At 45.0% G+C, this 22,618-nt stretch overlaps 1 protein-coding gene across 10 annotated transcripts in view; it reads left to right on the top strand.

Annotated features, from left to right (window-relative positions):
- The first annotated feature begins 976 nt into the window (after window positions 1-976).
- CEP85 (centrosomal protein 85) overlaps window positions 977-22,618 on the top strand; it is a 42,045-nt gene continuing 20,403 nt past the window's right edge. For 2 of the 10 annotated variants that reach the window (XM_063631424.1, XM_063631423.1), the window contains exons 1-7: window positions 1,020-1,143; window positions 4,548-4,722; window positions 6,572-6,644; window positions 10,909-11,061; window positions 18,520-19,214; window positions 21,279-21,412; window positions 21,826-21,943. In XM_063631424.1, coding sequence (XP_063487494.1) covers window positions 4,690-4,722; window positions 6,572-6,644; window positions 10,909-11,061; window positions 18,520-19,214; window positions 21,279-21,412; window positions 21,826-21,943 — 1,206 coding nt within the window. In that variant the 5' untranslated portion in view covers window positions 1,020-1,143; window positions 4,548-4,689. Of the gene's footprint in view, window positions 1,144-4,547; window positions 4,723-5,028; window positions 5,131-5,192; window positions 5,244-6,571; window positions 6,645-10,908; window positions 11,062-18,519; window positions 19,215-21,278; window positions 21,413-21,825; window positions 21,944-22,618 lie in introns of those variants that run through there. The other 8 variants (XM_063631421.1, XM_063631425.1, XM_063631422.1 and 5 more) reach the window with 8 other exon arrangements.

The raw sequence follows: 22,618 nt of genomic DNA, 5'->3' as shown, positions 1-22,618 counted from the left end.
ATTATACAACTTTTTTTGTCCATACAACTTTTATTTGGAGTGCAGGGGCACGATCTTGGCTCACTGCAACCTCTGACTCCCTGGTTCAAGTGATTCTCCTGCCTGAACCTCCCGAATAGCTGGGATTAGAGGCACGCACCACCACACCCAGCTAATTTTTGTATTTTTAGTAGGGACGGGGTTGCACCATATTGGCCAGGATGGTCTCGATCTCCTGACCTCGTGATCCGCCCTCCTCTGTCTCCCAAAGTACTGGGATTACAGGCGTGAGCCACCGCGCCCGGCCTCCTATACAACTTTTTAATATCTCTCCCTGCCAAGTCAGGTTTCTGGATACCCAGAATTTCACTATTCGAGATTCATTCCTTTGGCTGATGGTTCCGTTCTCCTTTGAAACAATTTTCCTGTCTGACTCTTCAAGCGTATATTAATGCAAATAGACTTAACGGTCCCTTCTCCTGGGGACCAAGTTTGGGGAGGGAGGCAGGACTGATCCTTTACCCTTCAACCTGAACCTTGGTCACAGGCTGACCACTGCCTCCAACCCAGACCAAGCCTTGACCCTGACTAGTCAGTGACCCAGGCCACACCCTAACTCCTGGTCACAACCTGAACCCCTGCTTCAGGTGGGAGAACTGATAGACCGGCGCTGGAATGGAAGGAGGGTGAGGCAAGTTGAGTGGGATTCTCGTGTCCCCAGCCCCGCCCCCGGGCCGCCAGCTTCCCAGCCTGCACAGGCCCAGCAGGGCCCCTCCAGGTCTGGGTGAGCAGGGCTCCACCTACAGGTAAAACGGGGCAAGGGGCAGAGAAGCAGTCAAGTGGCGGCGTGGTCATGCGCAGAAAGATCCGTCCGGCGCTCTGAGCAGAGGGTAGCGTGCGGGGGCGGGATACCGACGCGGCTCGACTGCCGATTGGTCAGAAAAGGATAGAAAGGGGCGGAAAGCCGGCGCGGCTCGACTCCCGATTGGCCAGAGGCAGCAGAACGGGGTGGGGCCGGACGACGCGCGTTCTGTGGCGCGCGGCCTCGCGGGCGTGCAACGGCCGTTAGAGGAGCTGAGGGAGGGAACCACGGCTCACCGCAGACGTGGTGGCTGCAGTCAGTCTTCCCGAGTGAGGGATTTCGCCGCCCACTTTCAGGCCCGTGTAAGTTTTCCTCCCTCGGGAGCCCCAGTCCTAGCGGCCGACCTTGCCTCTTCTCCCGTAGCTCCGGCGAAGCCGCAGACGCTCGCGACCTGCCACCGTGAGGGGCCGGGGAGAGCGAAGCGCATGCGCCTCCGCTCCGAAGCGAGTGCCGCGGCACACACCCTCTCGCGTCCCATTCCCCTCGCTTCCCCCGTTGCCTTGCTTTGCCCTCCGTGGTTCACCCCACGACAGTCGCTTTACCTGCGTGCCAGGCCCTGTGCCGATAGCCAGGGACACAGCGGGCGGCGCATTCCTTGCCCTCGCGGAGCGCACAGCCCTGGGAGGGGAGTCGACGTTAAGCGGGGTAATCCCTCGGCGCGCAGTGAGGGTAGAGTGGAGAAATCTTACAAAGAGCAGAAAACAGAAGGCGCGGATCTAGTCGGAGAGGTCAGGGAGCCCTCCCCGAGGAGGTGAAGTTTGAGCCGAGATTGGAAGGCTGTGTAGAGAATTAAGGTTGTGGGACGGAGAGCACTTGGCGGGGCCTTAACCCCGGTACTTCTCGGCCGGGGCGATTTTGCTTCCGTGGGGACATTGGTCGATGTCTGGAAACATTTTTGATAGTCACAGCTCCAGGGCTTGCTACTGGCGTCTAGTGCGAAGAAGCCAGGGATGCTTCTACACAGCCTACTGTGTATAGGACGCCCCCAACAACAAAGAAAAATCCCCCAAAATGTCAGTAGGGCGGAAGGTGAGGAAGCTTCCTTCAGTGAGAAGGAGCTGGTGCTTTGATTGAACGGAAAGTTTAGTGTGTTCAGGTTCATTTGTTCAACAGTAAATTCAACGCTTACTTCACCTCAGTTAATGAGAGCGATCCTTTACACCAGTATATCCCCAACACGTGGCTCAGAGCCAGGCGCATAGTAGGCACGCAGTAAATTTCGGTTGATGAATTGAACACTGGGATACGTAGGGGGCGGTGGTGATACAAGGATGATGAAGCTAGCCAGGCCTCATTGACTTGCCCTCAGACCTTGTCTACTTTATAATGATCTAGTGGTTTTGTATGTCTCACGACTTTTCTTTGTAAAAGCAGCTTCTCAAGGATTTGGCTTCTCTTTCACAAGGTTTAATGAATGATCAAGGCGGTGAAAATAGTGTGATGGTGTGAGATCCTTCGTTTGTCTGTGTCAGCTGTCTGTGTATCCCTTCAGATCGTCTCTTGTCTTGATGTAGTTCTCTTAACAGCTGCCAAGCGTGATGTTCCACACTTAGATTGTAATTCTTTTTTTTTTTTTTTTTTTTTTTTTTTTTTAAGACAGAGTTTTGCTCTTGTTGCCCAGACTGGAGTGCCGTGGCGCGATGTCGGCTCACCGCAACCTCCGCCTCCTGGGTTCAAGCGATTCTCCTGCCTCAGCCTCCCGAGTAGCTGGGATTACAGGCATGCGCCACCATGCACGGATAATTTTGTATTTTTAGTAGAGATGGCGTTTCTCCATGTTGGTCAGGCTGGTCTCAAACTCCCGACCTCAGGTGATCCGCCGGCCTCGGCCTCCCGAAGTGCTGGGATTACAGGCGTGAGCCATCGCACCCGGCCACACTTCGATTGTAATTCTTATAGGGGAAAAATACTTATGGCAGTCAAAATCTAATTCTTGGGTAGCAACTTGAGAAAGTCTAGGTGATGACCAAGGACAAAGTGAAGAAATTTTATGAGCTTTTACTGCTCATATAATTAAGGCTTGCAGCTCTAGCTGTCTGAGGCAGAAACTCCAACTTGTGGTGCCATGCTTGATCTCTTTTTTTGTGTTTTGTCACATGTAGAATGCTGACTAGACTCCTGTAGCGTTAGAGTACAGTCCTGGCTTTGAAGCCTCTTCCTAGCTGTATGACCTTCACTACTCTAAACCTTTATTTTCTCATCCATAAAATGAGGATAATAGTAGCTGCCTCATAGGGTTGATGTGAGCATGAAACATGAGACATGATACCTAAAAAGTGTTGAGCACAGTGGTAGTAAGTGCAGAATGCATGTTGAATTTGTTGAATGAATGACTATTTCTGTAGTTTAAAGGGCTTTGAAGATGGAAACCAATCCTGTTGGGTGCTTTTTTTTTTTTTCTCTGTCTGCCTCCATTCACTCCCTTTCTAAGCTTTATAACTGCTTGTGTTACTTCTTGTACATTCACTTCTCTCATTTTTATCCCAAGAAATTTCTGTCTCCTTCAGTTGTCCCAAAAATTTCCACCAGTAGCTCCTCTAATTCTGAACTTAAGTCAAGAATGATTTATTTTGTATTGTTTTACTCCTTACGGGGTTTCTTTCTTTCTTTTTTTTCTTTTTTCTGAGATATTTGTTGTCAATGAGAGTCAGACTCTGAAATATTTGAAGGGATTTATTCTGAGCCAAATATGGGTGACCAGTGGCCCCTGACACAGCCCTCAGGTGATCCTGATAACGTGCCCTGGTTTTAAACATTTTAGGGAGACATGAGACATCAGTCAAATACATGTAAGATTTACATTGATCTGGAAGGGTAAGACAACTCTTAGGGGGTGGTGGCTTCCAGGTCATAGGTAGATTTCAAAATTTTCTGATTGGCTGTTGGTTGAAAGTTGTTATCAATAGAAAGGAATGTCTGGGTTAAGGTATCCTGGGGATCAAGGTTTTATTGTGCGGATGAAGCCTCCAAATAGCAGGCTTTAGAGAGAATAGATTGTAAATGTTTCTTACAGACGTCTGTGTTAATGGTAATGCTTTTCCTAAATTCCAGAAGGGAGGAGGGTATAATGAGGGATGTAGGACTTCACCACCACTACCACCATTATGGCCTTAACAGGTTTTTCAGCTTAACTTTGGAATGCCCTTGGCCAAGGGGAGGGATCCATTCAGATGGTTGGGGGTGCCTTAGAATTTTATTTTTGGCTTATATCACATACCATAAAATTTAATTTTATGTGTGTGCAATTCAGAGGTTTTTAATATATTGGCAAGGTTGTGCAGTCAGTCACCACTATCTAATCTCAGAACATTTTGATCACCCTGAAAAGAAACCCGGTGTCCATTAGCAGTCCCTTCCTATTCTCCTACCCTCCCTCCTCTCAGTCCCTTGCAATCACTAATCTGTGTCTCTATGGATTTGCCTATTCTAACATTTTATATAAATAGGATGAAGCCTTTTGTTTGGCTTCTTTGACTTTGCATGTCTTCAGTGTTCATCCATGTTGTCACATGTATCAGTACTTACTTTTATTGCTGAATAATATTCTGTTTTTTGGATATACCACATTTTATGTATCTATTCATTAGCTCATGGATATTTGTGTTGTTTCCACTTTTTGGCTATTGTAAATAATGCTGCTATGAACATTCTTATTGAAGCTTTTGTGTAAACCTATGTTTTCATTTCTCTTGGGTGTATACTTCAGTGTAGAATTGCTGAGTCATAGGGTAACTGGGAGTTCTTCTGTCACCGTGTTTTCAACTTGTCTGAATTTAGAAACGCCTTAGAATCCAGTGCACCTACCATTTAGTTATCCTTTAAAGAAAGGAGTGAAGAAAAGGATTTTGATGTTGACAAGAAAGGAAATCACTAGTAAGGAGGTAATCTAATCCTTCTATGTCATCATTTAACTCACTGAATAATACTTGCCATAAACTAAAGCTTTTATTACTGAACAAAGCTTCCCTTGCCCAGTATGTGAAGAACTGGGATTCTGGAGGATGATACCCTTTCTGTTGTAGATGCAGTGAATTAATAAGCGTTTGGGTTGTTGTTACTAAGAGAATACTATAGAGGTCACTAAAGTACATTAGAGAAATAGTACCATATAGTCTTTTTTCTCCAGAGTGATCGAGTTATGTTCTATGAATTGTCCCAAACTCTTTTTTTTTTTTTTTTTTTTTGAGACGGAGTCTTGCTCTGTCGCCCAGGCTGGAGTGCAATGGCGCGATCTCGGCTCACTGCAACCTCCGCCTCCAAGGTCCAAGCGATTCTCCTGCCTCAGCCTCGTGAGTAGCTGGGATTACAGGCGCCTGCCGCCATGCCTGGCTAATTTTTGTATTTTTAGTAGAGACGGAGTTTCACCATGTTGGCCAGGCTGGTCTCGAACTCCTGACTTCAGGTAATCCACCTGCCTCAGCCTCCCAAAGTGCTGGGATTACAGGCATGAGCCACTGAGCCCGGCCGAATTGTCCCAAACTCTTTTGGGGCTTTTATAAATTTAGAGTTTGAGTTGATACTCCTTGATCTTCCATGGGCTGTACAGTGCTACTTTTGTTGATGTAAATTGCCAAGTAATAACAGCACTTAGTATGTGTCAGGAACTGTTGTAAGTTAATTATAAATGAATTAACATGAATTAGGTTGTGTCGTTATCCTCGTTTTTATATGAAGAAACTGAGGAACAGAGATACTAAGAAATTTGCCCAAGGTTACATGGCTAATAAATTGATAACTTAATGTTTAGTGGGTTCAAGTGTATTTGTTTAGACTTCAAATCCACTTCTGCTGAATTCTCAGCACCTACCCCTAGTATACCGTAAATATAAATATTTTAAGGAGTGAGAACACAGGACAAGAACTTCATGTTCCTAGCTCAGGATCGGGGTTCTACTTATGAGAAAGAGTTCTTTCCATCTTTATACGTCGTATGACTGACTTTAATTACTGGAAAAATTGAGGAATTTGTTTTGTGTTAATCATAATTGATGCTGTAATACTTCACTGTTGGTTTAGTTCTTTAGTTCTTTATCCACCTCATCCTGTCATCAGGTCCCCATGGCTAAGAAGATTCATGGTAAAGTTTGTTAATTAAAAGTAATATTTTTAAATTTTATAAAAACCAGAGGGGTTCTAGGACCATATGGAATCTGTATTGGTAATCTCTGGTTCTAGGTTTTCTATACTGGATTTAGGAAGAGCAGTAGAGTGGAGTATTGGGATTTACTTTGTCTTTAAAAATATCCTTAGAAGTAAAACACGTAAAAACATATTTACTCCTAAATATCCTTAGGAATATAACATTTAGAATACTTGAATATTCTTTTTTATTTTTTTTGAGATGGAGTCTTGCTCAGTTGCCCAGCCTGGAGTGCAGTGGTGTGATCTTGGCTCACTGAAACCTCTGCCTCCCGGGTTCAAGCAATCCTCCTGCCTCAGCCTCCCGCGTAGCTGGGACTACAGATGTGTGCCACCATGCCCGGCCAATTTTTGTGTTTTTAGTAGAGATGGGGTTTCCCCATGTTGATCAGGCTGATCTCGAACTCCTGACCTCAGGTGATCCGCCCGCCTTGGCCTCCCAAAGTGCTGGGATTACAGGTATGAGCCACTGTGCCTGGCCAAATACTTGAATATTCTATATGGGTTTGACAGTTTCAGTTGAATGAGAACTGAGTTGCGGGGAATTAAAGATACTGCAGAGAACTGACTGGTTATTCCTTCATTCTACAGTTGGCTCAAATAACTGTGATGGCCATGCAGGAGAAGTATCCAACTGAGGGGATCTCTCAGGTCACTTCACCGAGTGAGTAGTCAAAAGTTTTCTGGGTTAAATTCTGACCTTTGTTCTGTTTTTTCGTATTCCTTAAGGTATATATTGAACAAACAAGCATTCACTGAAATGCTGGTGCTAAAAGAATAAAAATAACATGGGGCTTCATTGAATACAAAAACAGGTCTCTGAGGGAACAATTATTTATCTCTTGTGCTACGTGGCTTTCAACAGGACCACGTGGTTGGGAGAGGACGACATATAAAGGATTGGAACAGAAAGACTGCAACATAGTTCCATTTGAAATCAGAAAAACACAGCATAAATTACTGTGTTCTATGTTGTCTTTGTCCTCCGGGTGGGTCAGTCATCTGCTAGCCCACAAAGATAGGAATTCTGCTTGGATGCCAACAGATTCTGTTGCGTTGTTACTAGAAACTCAGGAATTTAGAATGGATTAACAAGATTTTGAAACTTCAGTAGATATATTAAATATATACAGTCCTTAAGTGTCCATGGCGGACTGGTTCCAGGACCTCCTGCGGATACCAAAATCCACAGATACTCAAGTCCCTGATATAAAATGGTGTGGTATTTGCATATAACCTGTGTATATCCTACTGTTTACCTTAAATCGTCTCTAGATTACTTGTAATACCCAATGCAATGTAAATGCTATGTAAATAGTTATACTGTATTGTTTGGGGAATAAGAAGAAAAACAAGTCTATGCACGTTCAGTAAGATACCATTAAAAAAAAAAATTGGTTGAATTCACACACATAGAAACCATGGATATGGCCAGGCGCTGTGGCTCACGCCTATAATTCCAGCACTTTGGGAGCCCAAGGCGGGTGGATCACCTGAGGTCAGGAGTTCGAGACCAGCCTGGCCAACATGGTAAAACCCCATGTCTATTAAAAATACAAAAATTAGCCGGGTGCAGTGGCACGTGCCTATAATCCCAGCTACTTGGGAGGCTGAGGCAGGAGAATCACTTGAACACAGGAAGCAGAGGTTGAGGTGAGCTGAGATCGCACCACTGCACTCCAGCCTGGGCAACAGAGCGAGACTGTGTCTCAAAAAAAAAGGGGAAAAAAAAGAAACCATGGATATGGAGAACTGACTGTGTATTAAACACATAAATATATGTATACACTGTGCAGGCATATTAAGTAGATAATGTATATTTCAAATAAGTAATATTTTAGAAAAATGACTTGTTGAATTCTGGGGTATTGGTACAGAAGAGGGCACATTTAATTCAACTTAGGGTATGTTTTATTTAACTTTAAAATCTCACAGTGCCTTACTCAGCATAGATATTCGGTAAATGTTAGGTGTATTCTCTTAGGCATGCTGCCTTGCATATAGTAGGCACCATTATAAGCTTTGGTTGAATCAATTCAAGATTCCTTGAGCAGAATTTTTTTTGAGATGGAGTCTTGCTCTGTCACCCAGGCTGGAGTGCAGTGGCGTGATCTCGGCTCACTGCAAGCTCCGCCTCCCAGGTTCATGCCATTGTCCTGCCTCAGCCTCCCAAGTAGCTGGGACTACAGGCGCCTGCCACCATGCCCAGCTAATTTTTTGCATTTTTTAGTAGAGATGGGGTTTCACCATGTTAGCCAGGATGGTCTCGATCTCCTGACCTTGTGATCCGCCCGCCTGGGCCTCTCAAAGTGCTGGGATTACAGGCGTGAGCCACTGCGCCTGGCCTCAGCAAATATTTTTTAAACATCTGCTATGTGCTGCACATTCTCTTAGGTTTGTATAGTTTCTATGACAATTATGTATATAATGCAAGTTTTTGGAACATTGCCTTTCCTATGTTTTTTTTCTCTCTTCAGTAGTATCTCATTCAGATTAATAATGGTCTTAATAATTGATAAGGATGCTACTGACAGGACATGCACTATAACACAAAAAATTTCAGCGGTTTTTTTTTTTTTTTTTTTTTGGAGACAGAGTCTTGCTCTGTGGCCCAGGCTGGAGTGCAGTGGCACAATCTCAGCTCACTGTAACTTCTGTCTCCCAGGTTTAAGTGATTCTCGTGCCTCAGCCTCCCAAGTAGCTGGGATTACAGGCATGCACCACCACACCTGGCTAATTTTTTTGTATTTTTAGTAGAGACGGGGTTTTGCCATATGCGCAGGCTGTTCTCCAACTCCTGAGCTCAGGTAATCTGCCCGCCCCGGCCTCCCAAAGTGCTAGGATTACAGGCATGAGCCACTGCACCCGGCCAACTTCAGCATTTAAATTTCAATTTTGAAATAAGTGTAAACCTCTATAAATATACCAAAATATATTTTTAACAAATAACTCTTTGGAATTAGAGTATGGAGTAGGTGGATGGAAAAACGATGAAGAGTGGAAGATTAGTAGTAGTAACAGGGAAGCAGTTTCCAGTAGGAAGTCAGGAAGATGGTAATAGAGGCCCTCAATCTTAACTGTTTGAAAAGGCCTGGCAAATTTTACACTGACTAGAGAGAGAAAGCTGTGTAGACTCACCAGAAGGTCGGATTTTTTTGCTTTGGGCCAGAATTACACCAACTTAATATAGTAGCATTGGCTAATCTCATGCTGCTCAGAAACTCTGATTGTTGCCTGTGTCTTCTATAACAATTACAGATTACTGAGTATATAAAGATTCTTTCAAATCAGGCAGTCACTGTGATCCAAAGAATAGAAGAAGTATTTGGGGAAAGTCAGGTTGCCTTCAGTAGAAAGCCAAAGTAAGGGTAGCAAAAAAGGAGCAAAAGTAGAAGAAAATAGGTTAAAAAGATGGGAGAAGCACTAAACTTGGAAGAAAGGAATAAAGTAATTTGTGTCCAAATATCATTTGCCTCCCACTAGATCAGAGTCTGTAGAACCGTATTTTCTGAAATAGGCTCTCACACTTTAAGTTAAATGGAGGATAAGTAGCTGCCATTGGTTTTTTTTGTTTATTTGTTTACATGGATCACCAGATACACCTTAGGAAAATTATAGTGGTTTTTAAAAAATAAATTTAAGTCTTTGCTAGAATGTTAGTGAATCAAGTATTTATTGAACACTTACTGCCTACCTCCCCCTAAACAGCATATTTTAAATCAAATAAATCTCATCAGTCTTTTTGTCTTAACCTGCTCAGCAGTTTTAGTGATTTCTTCACGTTGCTCTCAAGATAAAGCCCTAGGCTCTTCAGATTGACTTTCAAAACTCACCTTGATCTCAATAGGATTCACCTATTGAGGGTACCCTGGTTCAGTGAAGCAATGATTTTCTTTTTTTTTTTTTTTTTTTTTGAGATGGAGTTTTTCTCTTGTTGCCTAGGCTGGAGTGCAGTGGTGCAGTCTTGGCTGACTGCAACCTCAAAGTAATGATTTTCAGCTGGGGACTGGACTGCTTGTTGCCCTAGGAATGATTTGGAACTATATGGTTATTTTCTGGTTTCACAATGATGGTGGGCTTGGTTGAGGGTTGCTGCTGGCATTCAGTGAGTGAGAAACAGGGATGCTAAACCATTCTGTAATGTATAGACTACACATTGAAGAATGGTCATCCCCAGAATGCCAAAAGCACCATTGAGAAACTGTAAGAGGAAAGAATGTGGGTTTTGGAATCAGAAAGAACTGGGTTCAAATATCAGCCCTCCCCTCTGTAAAATAGGAGTGGTAATACTTTTCAGTAAGTAGGTAGGCGAGATTATGTTTGTGAGGTCCTGTGGCTTTACAGGTTTCAATAAATGGCCACTGCTATTAAATACGATTGTTTTCTGTTCCAGTACTCCTGGATTCTTCATGGGTCTTATTACCATCTTTGAATATTCTCACTTCTCATACTATTTCCACTTAAAATTAACTAGCTCAGGCTTGGCGTGGTGGCTCACACCTGTAATCTCAGCACTTTGGGAGGCCAAGGCAGGTGGATTATGAGATCAGGAGTTCAAGACCAGCCTGGCCAAGATGGTGAAACCCCGTCTCTACTAAAAATACAAAAATTAACTGGGCGTGGTGGCGGGCGCCTGAAATCCCAGCTACTCGGTAGGCTGAGGCAGAGAATTGCTTGAACCCAGGAGGCAGAGGTTGCAGTGAGCTGCGCACCACTGCACTCTAGCCTGGGCGACAGCAGACTCCATCTCAAAAAAAAAAAAAAAAAAAAAAAAAGCTAGATTGGAGCAGCCGAAATAGGCACAGGAGAGAGAAAGGGGTGGGTTGCTGCTATTCTCTCTTAGGTTTATGTGATTTTTTTTAAAAAAAGATCTGATGGGGTTACATCAGCCGGTTCACAGTAAAGGTGGGAAATGCCTCTTGTTTCAGGTTCCAATGTGATTCAGAAGGGCAGTTCCCTGGGGACTGAATGGCAGACCCCAGTTATCTCGGAGCCCTTTCGGAGCCGCTTCAGCCGCTGTTCAAGTGTAGCCGACAGTGGGGACACAGCCATTGGTACATCATGCTCAGATATTGCAGAGGGTAAGTTTGTATTAATGATTTGATTACCAATATGTGTTCTCATTTTCAGATTGCATTTTGGGTATATTGGCATTTCCAGATTGTGTTATTTCCAGAATGTTCATAACGTCATTCCATTTCATTCAATGAGTCTTTCATTCTTCTTACTCTGTGCTTCTCACATCTGGTCCCTTTATCTAAATTTCCACTTTTTATCTTATCTGAAACAGCTTTGTTGGGGGTGGAGAGACAGGGTCTCACTCTGTCACCCAGGTTGGAGTGCACTGGCGTGATTATAGCTCACTGCAGCCTCCCAGGCCGAGGTAATCCTCCCACCTCAGCCTCCTAGGTAGCTGAGACTGCAGGTATGCACCACCGTGCCTGGCTAATTTTTTGTGTGTTTTTATAGAGATGGAGTTTCGCCATGTTGCCCAGGCTGGTCTGGACTCCCAGACTCAAGAGAACCACCTGCTTCAGCCTCCCAGAGTGCTCAGATTACAGGCATGAGCCCCTGTGCCTAGCCTTTGAAACAACTTTCTGATAGGTTAATTGGCATCAAGTCTTTCCCTCTGCTGCCAGATTATTTTTGCTAAAAGCCTAATTTCATAGTTTCCTATAAATCTTCAATAACTCCTATTGCTTGGGCGATGAAGTTCAGAGGCTTCAGTTCTGTGATCGTCCCTATCCCACCCACTCAAACATATTTCCTGCTGCCATCAAGTCTGAACGTACGGTCCTGTTTTTTTGTTTTGTTTCTATTAAATTTTTGAGATGGTCTCACTCTGTCACCCAGGCTGGAGTGCAGTAGTGCCGTCATGCTCACTGCAGCCTTAAACTCCTAGGCTCCTGAGTAGCAGGGACTACTAGCATGGTGCCACCACACCCAGCTATTTTTTTTTTTTTTTTTTTCATTTTTTGTAGAATTGAGGTCTTGCTATATTGCCCGGGATGGTCTCAAACTCTTTGCCTGAAACGATCCTATTGCCTCAGCCTCCCAAAGTGCTGAGTGCTGGGATTACAGGCTGGAGCCACCATACCCAGCTGGTTTTTGGTTTCTGATACCAGGGCTCTTTTTTTCCTTTTTTTTTTTTTTTTGAGGCGGAGTCTCGCTCTGTCGCCCGGGCTGGAGTGCAGTGGCGCAATCTCAGCTCACTGCAAGCTCCGCCTCCCAGGTTCACGCCATTCTCCTGCCTCAGCCTCCTAAGTAGTTGGGATTACAGGCACGTGCCACCACACCCGGCTAATTTTTGTATTTTTAGTAAAGATGGGGTTCCACCATGTTGGCCAGACTGGTCTCGAACTCCTGACCTCAGCTGATCCACCCACCTTGGCCTCTCAAAGTGTTGGGATTATAGGCGTGAGCCACTGCTCCTGGCCTCTAATCTTAACTCTTACACATTTTGTTCATGAATCTAGCTTGCAGTCTAGTTGACAAGAACCCCTATGACTGGTATACAGTATAGTTCATTGTTGCATCTTTAAATTGAATAGGCATGCTTTTGATTCCACCCTCTTCACTAAAGTGTTTTACCTTGGAAGATTCTCGAGGGACAGAGTAGAGGTGGGTACTGAAGAGTTCAGAATGCTTTCAGCTCTTTGCAAAAGACTGAAATAGTCACTGGCGTAATTCAGGTTACTGAATCACTTCAGGTGTAGACTGAAGTGACTGAGATTTGGTAATAGCTGAATCTACCCTTACTGTGAAAGGAAGTTTGCTCAAAAATGAGTTGTTTTTTAGGGTAGGGAGGGGGCATAAAATGTGGTTAAGTAGGGGAGAGATTTAGAACTATATTCTTAAAATGGAAAAACCCCAATGTTTTTGGGAACTGTAGATTTCTGTAAATAAAAATCACATATCACATGCATTGTATTTTTTAAAGAGATGGGTCTCGCTATGTTGCCTACACTGGAGTGCAATGACTGTTCCCACAGGTACCCATCATAGTGTACTATAGCCATGAACTCGGTGGGGCTCAAGTAATCCTCCTGAGTTAGACTGCTGAGTAGCTGGGCCTACAGAGGTACACCACCTGCCTGGTTCCCATACACTAAATTTTGAATGCCTTTGAAAATTGTAGAAGATAGAGGTCCCTTTGAAAATGAGTGTTGCTATTTCGTTTCGAAATATTCTAAACCACAGACCAGACTTATGGTGTAACTCAGAGGTCCCCAACTCCTGGCCCGTGGACTGGTACCAGTCCATGGCATATTAGGAACCAGGCCACACAGCTGGAGGTGAGCAGCAGGCGAGCAAGCATTACTGCCTGAGCCTGCGCCTTCTGTCAGATCAGAGGTGACATTAGATTCTCATAGGAGCACGAACCCTATTGTGAACTGTGCATGTGAGGGATCTAGGTTGCTCAGTCCTTACGAGAATCTAATGCCTGATGATCTGAGGTGGAACAGTTTCATCCTGAAACCATCCCCCCAACCATTGTCTGTGGAAAAATTGTGTTCCACAAAACCATTCCCTGGTAACAAAAAGGCTGGGGACCGCTGATGTAACTTTACATTTCATAGCACAGTTAGTCTGAATCAGGCAGTTTACTTAATATAAATAGATAAACCCAATAGATAAGTTAAAAATGTGGACAAAGACCTCACCTTAATTTTCTAATATGTCCATTTATCATCTATAAAAAATTAGAAAAGCCATATTCTTCTGGGTCAGTTGGTACTTTTCTTCTTGGCTTTGGTTTTGGCATTATTTTGGGGTTATCTTAGTCTATTTTCTGTTACTATAAGAGAATACCTGAGACAGTGTAACTTACACAGAAAAGATGTTTATTTTGCCCATGGTTCTGGAGAGTGAGAAGTCCAAAGGCATAGTGGCAGCATCTGGCGAAGGCTTTTGTACTGTATCATAACATGGTGGAAAGCAGAGACCACTAGAGTGAGCCAAGCTTGCCTTTTTTTTTTTCTTTTTCTTTTTTTTTTTTTTTTTTTTGAGACAAGAGTCTTACTTCTGTCACTCAGGCTGGAGTGCAGTGGCGGGATTTTGGCTCACTGCAGTGTCTGCCTCCCAGGTTCAAGTGATTCTCCTGCCTCAGCCTCCCGAGTAGCTGGGATTACAGGCACCTGCCATCATGCCCAGCTAATTTTTGTATTTTTAGTAGAGACGGGTTTCACCATGTTAGCCAGGCTGGCCTTGAACTCCTGACCTCAAATGATCTGCTTGCCTCTGCCTCCCAAAGTGCTAGGATTACAGGCGTAAACCACCATGCCCAACCCAAGCTTGGTTTTTTTTTTGTTTGTTTTTTTGTTGTTTTTTTTTTGAGGCAGAGTTAAGCTCTTGTTGCCCAGGCTGGAGTGCAGTGGTGCAATCTCGGCTCACTGCAACCTCTGCCTCCCGGGTTCAAGCGATTCTCCTGCCTCAGCCTCCCGAGAAGCTGGGACTACAGGCATGCGTCACCACGCCCGGCTAATTTTGTATTTTTAGTGGAGACAGGGTTTCTCCATGTTGATCAGGCTGGTCTCAAACTCCTGACCTCAGGTGATCCGCCAGCCTTAGCCTCCCAAAGTGCTGGGATTACAGGTATGAGCCACTGTGCCCGGCCCCAAGCTTGCTTTTATAACAACCCACTGCTTTGAGAACTAACTCACTTCTGCCAATCTATTATGAGGCTTCTACCCTCGTGACCCAGTCACCTCTTAGAGGCCCCCACCTCTTAATACTGTTACATTGGCAATTAAGTTTCCAACACATGAACTTTTGGGGGACAGACACTTTCAAACCACAGCAGGGGATATGGGCTCAAAACTGAATTTGGTGAATCTGGAGAGAGTGGTGCTATGGATGGAGAATGGAAGGAGGTATTGCAAAGTTCATGGTAGCAATCCCTCATGTGCTACAACCTCACAGTCTTCTGTTTTGTAATTACACTATGGGAGCAGCGACCCTTGGTAAGAACTGATACTATGGTGCTGTTATGGAGGATTTAAAACATATTGCTTATGGTTAAGCACAGTGGCTCATCCCTGTAATCCCAGCAATTTGGGAGGCTGAGACAGGTGGATCACTTGAGGTTAGAAGTTCAAGACCAGCCTGGCCAACATGGTGAAACCCTGTCTACTAAAAATACAAAAATTAGCCAGGCATGGTGGCGGGCTCCTGTAATCCCAGCTACTCGGGAGCCTGAGGCAGAAGAGTTGCTTGAACCCGGGAGGCAGAGGTTGTGGTGACCCAAGATCGTGCCACTGCACTCCAGCCTGGACAACAGAGTGAGTGAGACCCCATCTCAAAAAAGAAAAAATTGGGCCAGGGGCAGTGGCTCACACCTGTAATCCCAGCACTTTGGGAGGCCAAGGCGGGCAGATCACCTGAGGTTGGGAGTTCAAGACCAGCCTGACCAGCATGGAGAAGCCCTGTCTCTACTAAAAACACAAAATTAGCCGGGCATGGTGGAGCATGCCTTTAATTCAGCTACTCGGGAGCCTGAGGCAGGAGAATCGCTTGAACTCAGGAGAAGGAGGTTGCGGTGAGCCAAGATCGCGCCATTGCACTCCAGCCTGGGCAACAAGAGCGAAATTCCGTCTCCAAAAAAAAGAAAAGAAAAAATTGTATTTCTTACTAGTCTTTGAAGTCTTTATTACTAGCAGTCTGCTTTAACCTTGTGTACTAGTCCTATATTGAAGTTGTGAGACATCAGAAACTGGGTCCTTTAACTGAGAAATTTCTTTCTTGGTCCTGAGAGACTAATGCATGTTATCAGAACTTATTCAAGTTTTTGTTTCATTATGTGTGTGTGTTTTTTTTTTTAGTGTGGCCTTTTATATATCCCCAAGATCATCTTCAGTATAGCAAATTAGATACTATGCATATAGTATAAGGCTTGCATATCTTTTTTTAAAGTATTTATTCCTCCTGTCTAACTGAAATGTTTTACCCTTTGATCAGCATCTCTCGATTCCCCCTGCTCCCAGCTTCTAGTAATCACAATTATTCTCTGTGTTTCTATGTGTCGAGGTTTTTTTAGCTTCCACATATAAGTAAGAACGTGTGCAGTATTTGTCATTTTGTACCTGGCTTATTTCTCTTAGTGTCCTCCAGGTTCATCCATGTTGTTGCAAGTGACATAATTTACATCTTTTATAAGGCTGGTATTCCATTGTGTATATATACTGCATTTTCCTTATCTATTCGTCCATTGATTCTGTAACTTGGCTATTGTGAATAATTACTCAGTAAACATGGGATTGTAGATATCTCTTTGACATACATATTTCATATGAGTTGGATATATACCCAGAAGTAGATTGCTGGATCATATGGTAACTATTTCTAGTTTTTTGGTGTTTTTTTTTTTTTGAAACGGAGTCTCGCTCTGTCGCCCAAGCTGGAGTGCAGTGGCACAATCTCGGCTCACTGCAAGCTCCGCCTCCCGGGTTCATGCCATTCTCCTGCCTCAGCCTCTCCGAGTAGCTGGGACTACAGGCGCCTGCCACTATGCCCGGCTAACGGGGTTTCACCGTGGTCTCGATCTCCTGACCTCGTGATCCGCCCGCCTCGGCCTCCCAAAGTGCTGGGATTACAAGCGTGAGCCACCGCGCTGGGCAGTTTTTTGGTTTTTTGAGGGACTACATACTCCATTGTTTTCCACAATGGCTGTGTTACATTCCCACCAACTGTGTACTAGAGTTCCCTTTTCTCTGCATCCTCTCCAAACTTGTTATCTTTCATCTTTTTTTTTTTTTTTTTTTTTTTTTTTTTGAGATGGAGTCTCGCTCTGTCACCCAGGCTAGAGTGCAGTGGTGCGATCCCGGCTCATTGCAACCTCCACCTCCCGGGTTCAAGCAATTCTCCTGCCTCAGCCTCCCAAATAGCTGGGACTCCAGGTGCGTGCCACCACACCTGGCTAATATTTTGTGTTTTTAGTAGAGACAGGGTTTCACCGTGTTAGCCAGGATGGTTTCGATCTCCTGACCTCGTGATTCCCCCTCCTCAGCCTCCCAAAGTGCTGGGAATTACAGGCGTGAGCCACTGCGCCCGGCCTCATCTTTCTGATAATAGCCATTCTGACAGGTGTGAGGTGGCTTGCCCATATTTTTAAAGAGTTGCTTAAAGACAGGCATGGTGGCTCACACCTATAATCCTAGCACTTTGGGAGGCTGAGGTGGGTGGATCGCTTGAGCCCATGAGTTCGAGACCAGTCTGGGCAACATGGCGAAACCCTGTCTCTCCTAAAAATACAAAAACTGAGGTGGGAAGATCACCTGAGCCTGGGGAGGTCGAGGCTGCAGTGAACTGTGATCACGCCACTGTGCTCCAGCCTGGGTGACAGAGTGAGACCCCACCTCAAAAAAAAAAAAAAAAAAAAAGTTGTTTAATGAGAAGGTAGTAGCTGATCTATACTCACATAATTCTGGGAACAATTATAGTATTTGTTGTTGTTATCTGAGTGTGTTCTGTGTTGGTTGGTGGGGAGAAAAAGAAACAAGTTGGTAGTCGCTCTTCTCCGTGGTAGATATGCTTGATTTGGGAACGAGTACTGAATATAGTTGAAAAGAGAAGAAATTGGTATTCCTTGTTTCCTTATTCAGTTTTCTGCCTGCTGAAAGCAATAAGTTTGTTACCTCACATTCCTCCCTTATTGTTTGCTTGCAGTAGTCCCCTTCAGAGTAGTACTTGAAAATTGGAAATAGGTGGAAATGTGAATCTTGTGCAGTAGGGCTAATCAAGGGTTGTCTCCCAAGACCAGGCAGGAGCCAAAGGAAACACGAATTCAGTCTGAAGGAAAAGTTTAAAAAAAAACACAGTTGGGTACACACAAGGGGGCAAGTGAAAGGCAAAATATAAAATAGAGGATTTCAGTGTGTACCCAATTGAGAGTGCTCACTGTGCTAGAGTGAAACCTGAGAGTTACTAAGAATAACTTCACATATCCAGGCAGTCAGGTCGGGGTATGGGAGAGAGAACAGAATCCTGCCTCAGATGCCATACTCCCTGTCCTGCATACTGAGCAAGACTGTCTAGTTCGCTTCATTCTTCAGATAGTTTGGACTCGTTGCTCACCTTCCTGGGGGAGCTTTTGGAGGTCTCAGAAGATTCTGGCGACTCTTGGAAAGGATATTTTTATTAGATTTGATTATAGCTGAGAGTTGTCCAGCTTCCAGAAGAGTAGGACCTAACTCATTTTCCTTAAGTAAGTAATTTTTTTTAAGTTTAAAGTTTTTAAAAAACTTGTTTAAAGTTTTTCAGCTTTGTCTGTTGACTGACAAGATTTTTTTTATTCCAGTACGAAGGACTAAGTTAAAAGTGAAGCCATTATTGCCTTTTGTTAGTTTACCTTGTGAATGGCACTTGAGATCCCGGAACATACATCTCCCAGTTTGGTTGCCGTGTCTTTCTGCCTGATACTTTTGATGATGGTGCTCTCTCTGCTTGGTCTCAGGACAGGCCGAGAGCTTCTGGCATAGCATTCAAACTCAAGAAAGCTTGTTACTTCAATTTTTACTTATGGAAGACTATTTTCTCCGCAGATTTTTGCAGCTCAAGTGGCAGTCCTCCTTTCCAGCCCATCAAAAGCCACGTAACCATTCCAACAGCCCATGTGATGCCTTCTACTTTAGGGACCTCTCCTGCCAAGCCAAATTCTACACCTGTTGGACCCTCTTCCTCTAAACTCCCTTTGTCAGGGTTGGTTGAAAGTGTGGGAATGACAAGAAATGGAGACCTCGGTGCAATGAAACATTCTCCAGGCCTCTCTAGAGATCTCATGTATTTCTCTGGTGCTACTGGAGAAAATGGAATTGAGCAGTCCTGGTTTCCAGCAGTGGGCCATGAAAGACAAGAAGAGGCAAGGAAGTTTGATATTCCTAGCATGGAATCTACCCTCAATCAGTCGGCAATGATGGAGACACTTTATTCAGATCCTCACCACCGAGTCCGCTTCCACAACCCAAGAACCAGCACAAGTAAGGAGTTGTACAAAGTGTTGCCTGAGGCCAAGAAGGCACCAGGCAGCGGGGCAGTGTTTGAGCGGAATGGACCACATTCTAATAGCAGTGGGGTCCTCCCTTTGGGACTCCAGCCTGCTCCCGGGCTCTCCAAGCCTCTGCCCTCTCAGGTGTGGCAGCCGAGTCCTGACACTTGGCATCCCCGAGAGCAATCTTGTGAACTGAGCACTTGTCGGCAGCAGCTGGAATTGATTCGTTTACAGATGGAGCAAATGCAGGTAGAGGTCTATCTTTCCTTGGATTTTCTAGGTTCTGTACAGTTCTTAGAATTGTAATAGCTTTTGTCCTTTGAGTTTTGGCTTAAAGAAAATAGCTGTAAAAAGAAGGAAGATGTTTGTAGACAGGAAATACAGGCTTGTGAGCTGTTGGCCATTGAATCTGTTTGGTGGTCAAATTAAGCACCAGATGGGGTCTCCAAAATAGCAAAAGGTTACAGAGGAAAACCTAAAAACGTATTTATACCAGTCACTAGGCTAAGGTACTTTCACCTACAGGATTTTATTTAATCTTCATAGTGTACTAACGAGGTAGATGTAGAAACTTACCAGGTTCTTAGACTACATAATCTGTCCAGGGTCATAGAGCTGGTAATTGGTAGAGCTGGGGTTTAAAAACCATCTTTGAGGCCGGGTGCAGTGGCTTACACCTATAATCCCAGCACTTTGGGAGGCCAAGGCAGGCAGGAGTTCGTGACCAGCCTGGCCAGCAGAGTGAAACACTGCCTCTACTAAAAATATAAAAATTAGCCAGGTGTGGTGGCATGCACCTGTAGTCCCAACTACTCAGGAGGCTGTGGCAGGAGAATTGCTTGAACCTGGGAGGTGGAGGTTGCAGTGAGCCGAGACCGCGCCATTGCACTCCAGTCTGGATGACAGAGCAAGACTCTGTCTCAAAAAATAAATAAATAAATAAATATGAAAGCCTTCTTTGAGCCCCTGTGTTCTGTCTGCCACTTTTGTAGTTTCTTTTTTTTTTTTTGAGATGGAGTCTCGCTCTGTTGCCCAGGCTGGAGTGCAGTGGCGTGATCTCTGCTCACTGCAACCTCCACCTCCGAAGGTCAGGTGATTCTCCTGCCTTAACCTCCTGAGTAGCTGGGACTACAGGTGCGTGCCACCACGCCCGGCTTATTTTTGTATTTTTAGTAGAAATGGTTTCACCATGCTGGCCAGCCTAGTCTCGAACTCCTGACCTTGTGATCCGCCCGCCTCAGCCTCTGAAAGTGCTGGGATTACAGGGGTGAGCTACTGCGCCTGGCCTATGTTTTCTTTTTTTTGTTGTGTGTGTGTGTGTGTGTTGTTGTTGTTGTTGTTGTTTTGGAGACAGAGTCTTGCTCTGTCGCCCAGTGGCGTGATCTCGGCTCACTGCAACCTCCACCTCCCAGGTTCAAGCAATTTTCCTGCCTCAGCCTCCTGAGTAGCTGGGACCACAGGCGCATGCCACCACGCCCGGCTAATTTTTTGTATTTTTTATTAGAGACGGGGTTTCACCCCATTGCCCATGCTAGTTTAGAACTCCTGAGCTCGGGCAGTCTGCCCACCTTGGCCTCCCAAAGTGCTGGGATTACAGGCATGAGCCACTGCGCCCAGCATATTTTCTTTTAAAAAATCCTTGTGCTGGCTGGGCGCGGTGGCTCACGCCTGTAATCCCAGCACTTTGGGAGGCCGAGGCGGGCAGATCATGGGGTCAGGAGATCGAGACCATCCTGGCTAACGCGGTGAAACCCCGTCTCTACTAAAAAAAAAATACAAAAAAAATTAGCCGGGCATGGTGGCGTGCGTCTGTAGTCCCAGCTACTCGGGGGGCTGAGGCAGGAGAATGGCGCGAACCCGGGAGGCGGAGCTTGCAGTGAGCCGAGACGTGCCACTGCACTCCAGCCTGGGCAACAGAGCTAGACTCCATCTCAAAAAATAAATAAATAAATAAAAATAAAATAAATCCTTGTGCTGCTGAAGAGTGGGAAGGAAGGGAGCAGACATATTCCCCTTCCTTGGTTGGTGAGGACATCCTAGCTCCTGGTTTGCCTCTGTTGCTAGATAATAAAAGATAACTGACCTTTTCTTAGAAGCTAGAGCCTTTTTGAACAGGGAGTGTTCAGTTGGCAGAAGCCTTCCTGGCATGTTCTTTCCAGTCATGCCTCAGAGCTAAAATTATTTCATAAACATTGGGCCTCATCAGGCTGAGCCAAGTTGGGCCTTGACTACAGACCCAGCTGATTACTGCTCAGGTGTTTTCAGGCATGTATGGGTCAAGATCAAGCTCATCTGGGCCTACTTGCCTTTCAGCTTCAGAACGGAGCCATCTGCCACCATCCTGCTGCTTTTGCTCCTTCACTGCCCATCTTAGAGCCAGCACAGTGGATCAGCATCTTGAACAGTAATGAACACCTTCTGAAGGAAAAAGAGCTTCTCATTGACAAGTAAGAGGGCAAGGGGTACCACGGAGCCAGACTACTCTCCCAGGCCCCATTGAAGACACCTAATGGAGTCTTCCCAAGGGCAAAGCATTCCTCCTCTGTTTAGGTCCATGTCTTGCCTCATGGTGGAGGCAGTTTGATAAGCAGCCTAGTCGTATATATAACTAATATAATAGGCCAGTTATGTATTTCTTCAGGGGCTCTAGGGAATGCCTAAAGGGGGTAGCCAGTTCATTGCTTCTGATCTTTTCCTCATTTCCCCTCAGTTATCTTTCTCATTTGTTCTTCTTCCTTCAGAAAATAGTGATTTCCAGAATCTAAGATCTTGCTTACGTAATAGGGATTGTACTTAGTAGGGGCTCATACTGTGAGGGGTTAGCATCAGGACCCTGACCTGATTCTACCGGCTTGTGCAGGCAGAGGAAACACATCTCTCAGCTGGAGCAGAAAGTGCGAGAGAGCGAACTGCAAGTCCACAGTGCCCTCTTGGGCCGCCCTGCCCCCTTTGGTGATGTCTGCTTGCTGAGGCTACAGGTAAGTATTGGCCATCAGGATGGCATTCTGTTTGTCATAACTCAGTGTCTTCCCTATGCTTGACACCATTAGGTATCCAGGAGATACAAAAGAGATCAAGTGATATAAGTGTCCCTGCCCTTAAAGAGTAAACATACTAATTATAAAGCACCCTTTATCATGCCCTTGTGGGGGCAGAAAAGGCTAAGAACCAGGTGAAAGTCCAGATATCTGGGTGTGAAGACATACTTGGAAGAAAGGTAGATAGTAAGGTCCTAGAGTTGGGTGATGTTATGAGAAGTCTTAATCTTCTAGCCCTGGCCAAAAGGAGAGAGAGGCAAAGGTAATGCAGGATTTAGAGCCATTCTCTTTTTTTTTTTTCCCCCCTGCTCTGTCACCCAGGCTGGAGTGCAGTGGCACAATCTCGGCTTACTGCAACCTCCGCCTCCCGGGTTCAAGCAATTCTCCTGCCTCAGCCTCCCAAGTAGCTAGGATTACAGGTGCCCGCCACCATGCCTGGCTAATTTTTATATTTTTAGTAGAGACGGGGTTTCATCATATTGGCCAGGCTGGTCTTGAACTCCTGACCTCGTGATCCACCTACCTCGGCCTCCCAAAGTGCTGGGATTACAGGCATGAGTCACTGCACCCGGCCATTCTCATTTTTATCCTCCATATCTAGGAGCAGCTGAAGAA

The sequence above is a fragment of the Symphalangus syndactylus genome, chromosome 22 (genome assembly GCF_028878055.3).
Source record: "Symphalangus syndactylus isolate Jambi chromosome 22, NHGRI_mSymSyn1-v2.1_pri, whole genome shotgun sequence".
Taxonomy (NCBI): Eukaryota; Metazoa; Chordata; class Mammalia; order Primates; family Hylobatidae; genus Symphalangus; species Symphalangus syndactylus.
Note: the sequence above shows the minus strand (reverse complement) of the source record. Positions and strands in the feature narration are given on the sequence as shown.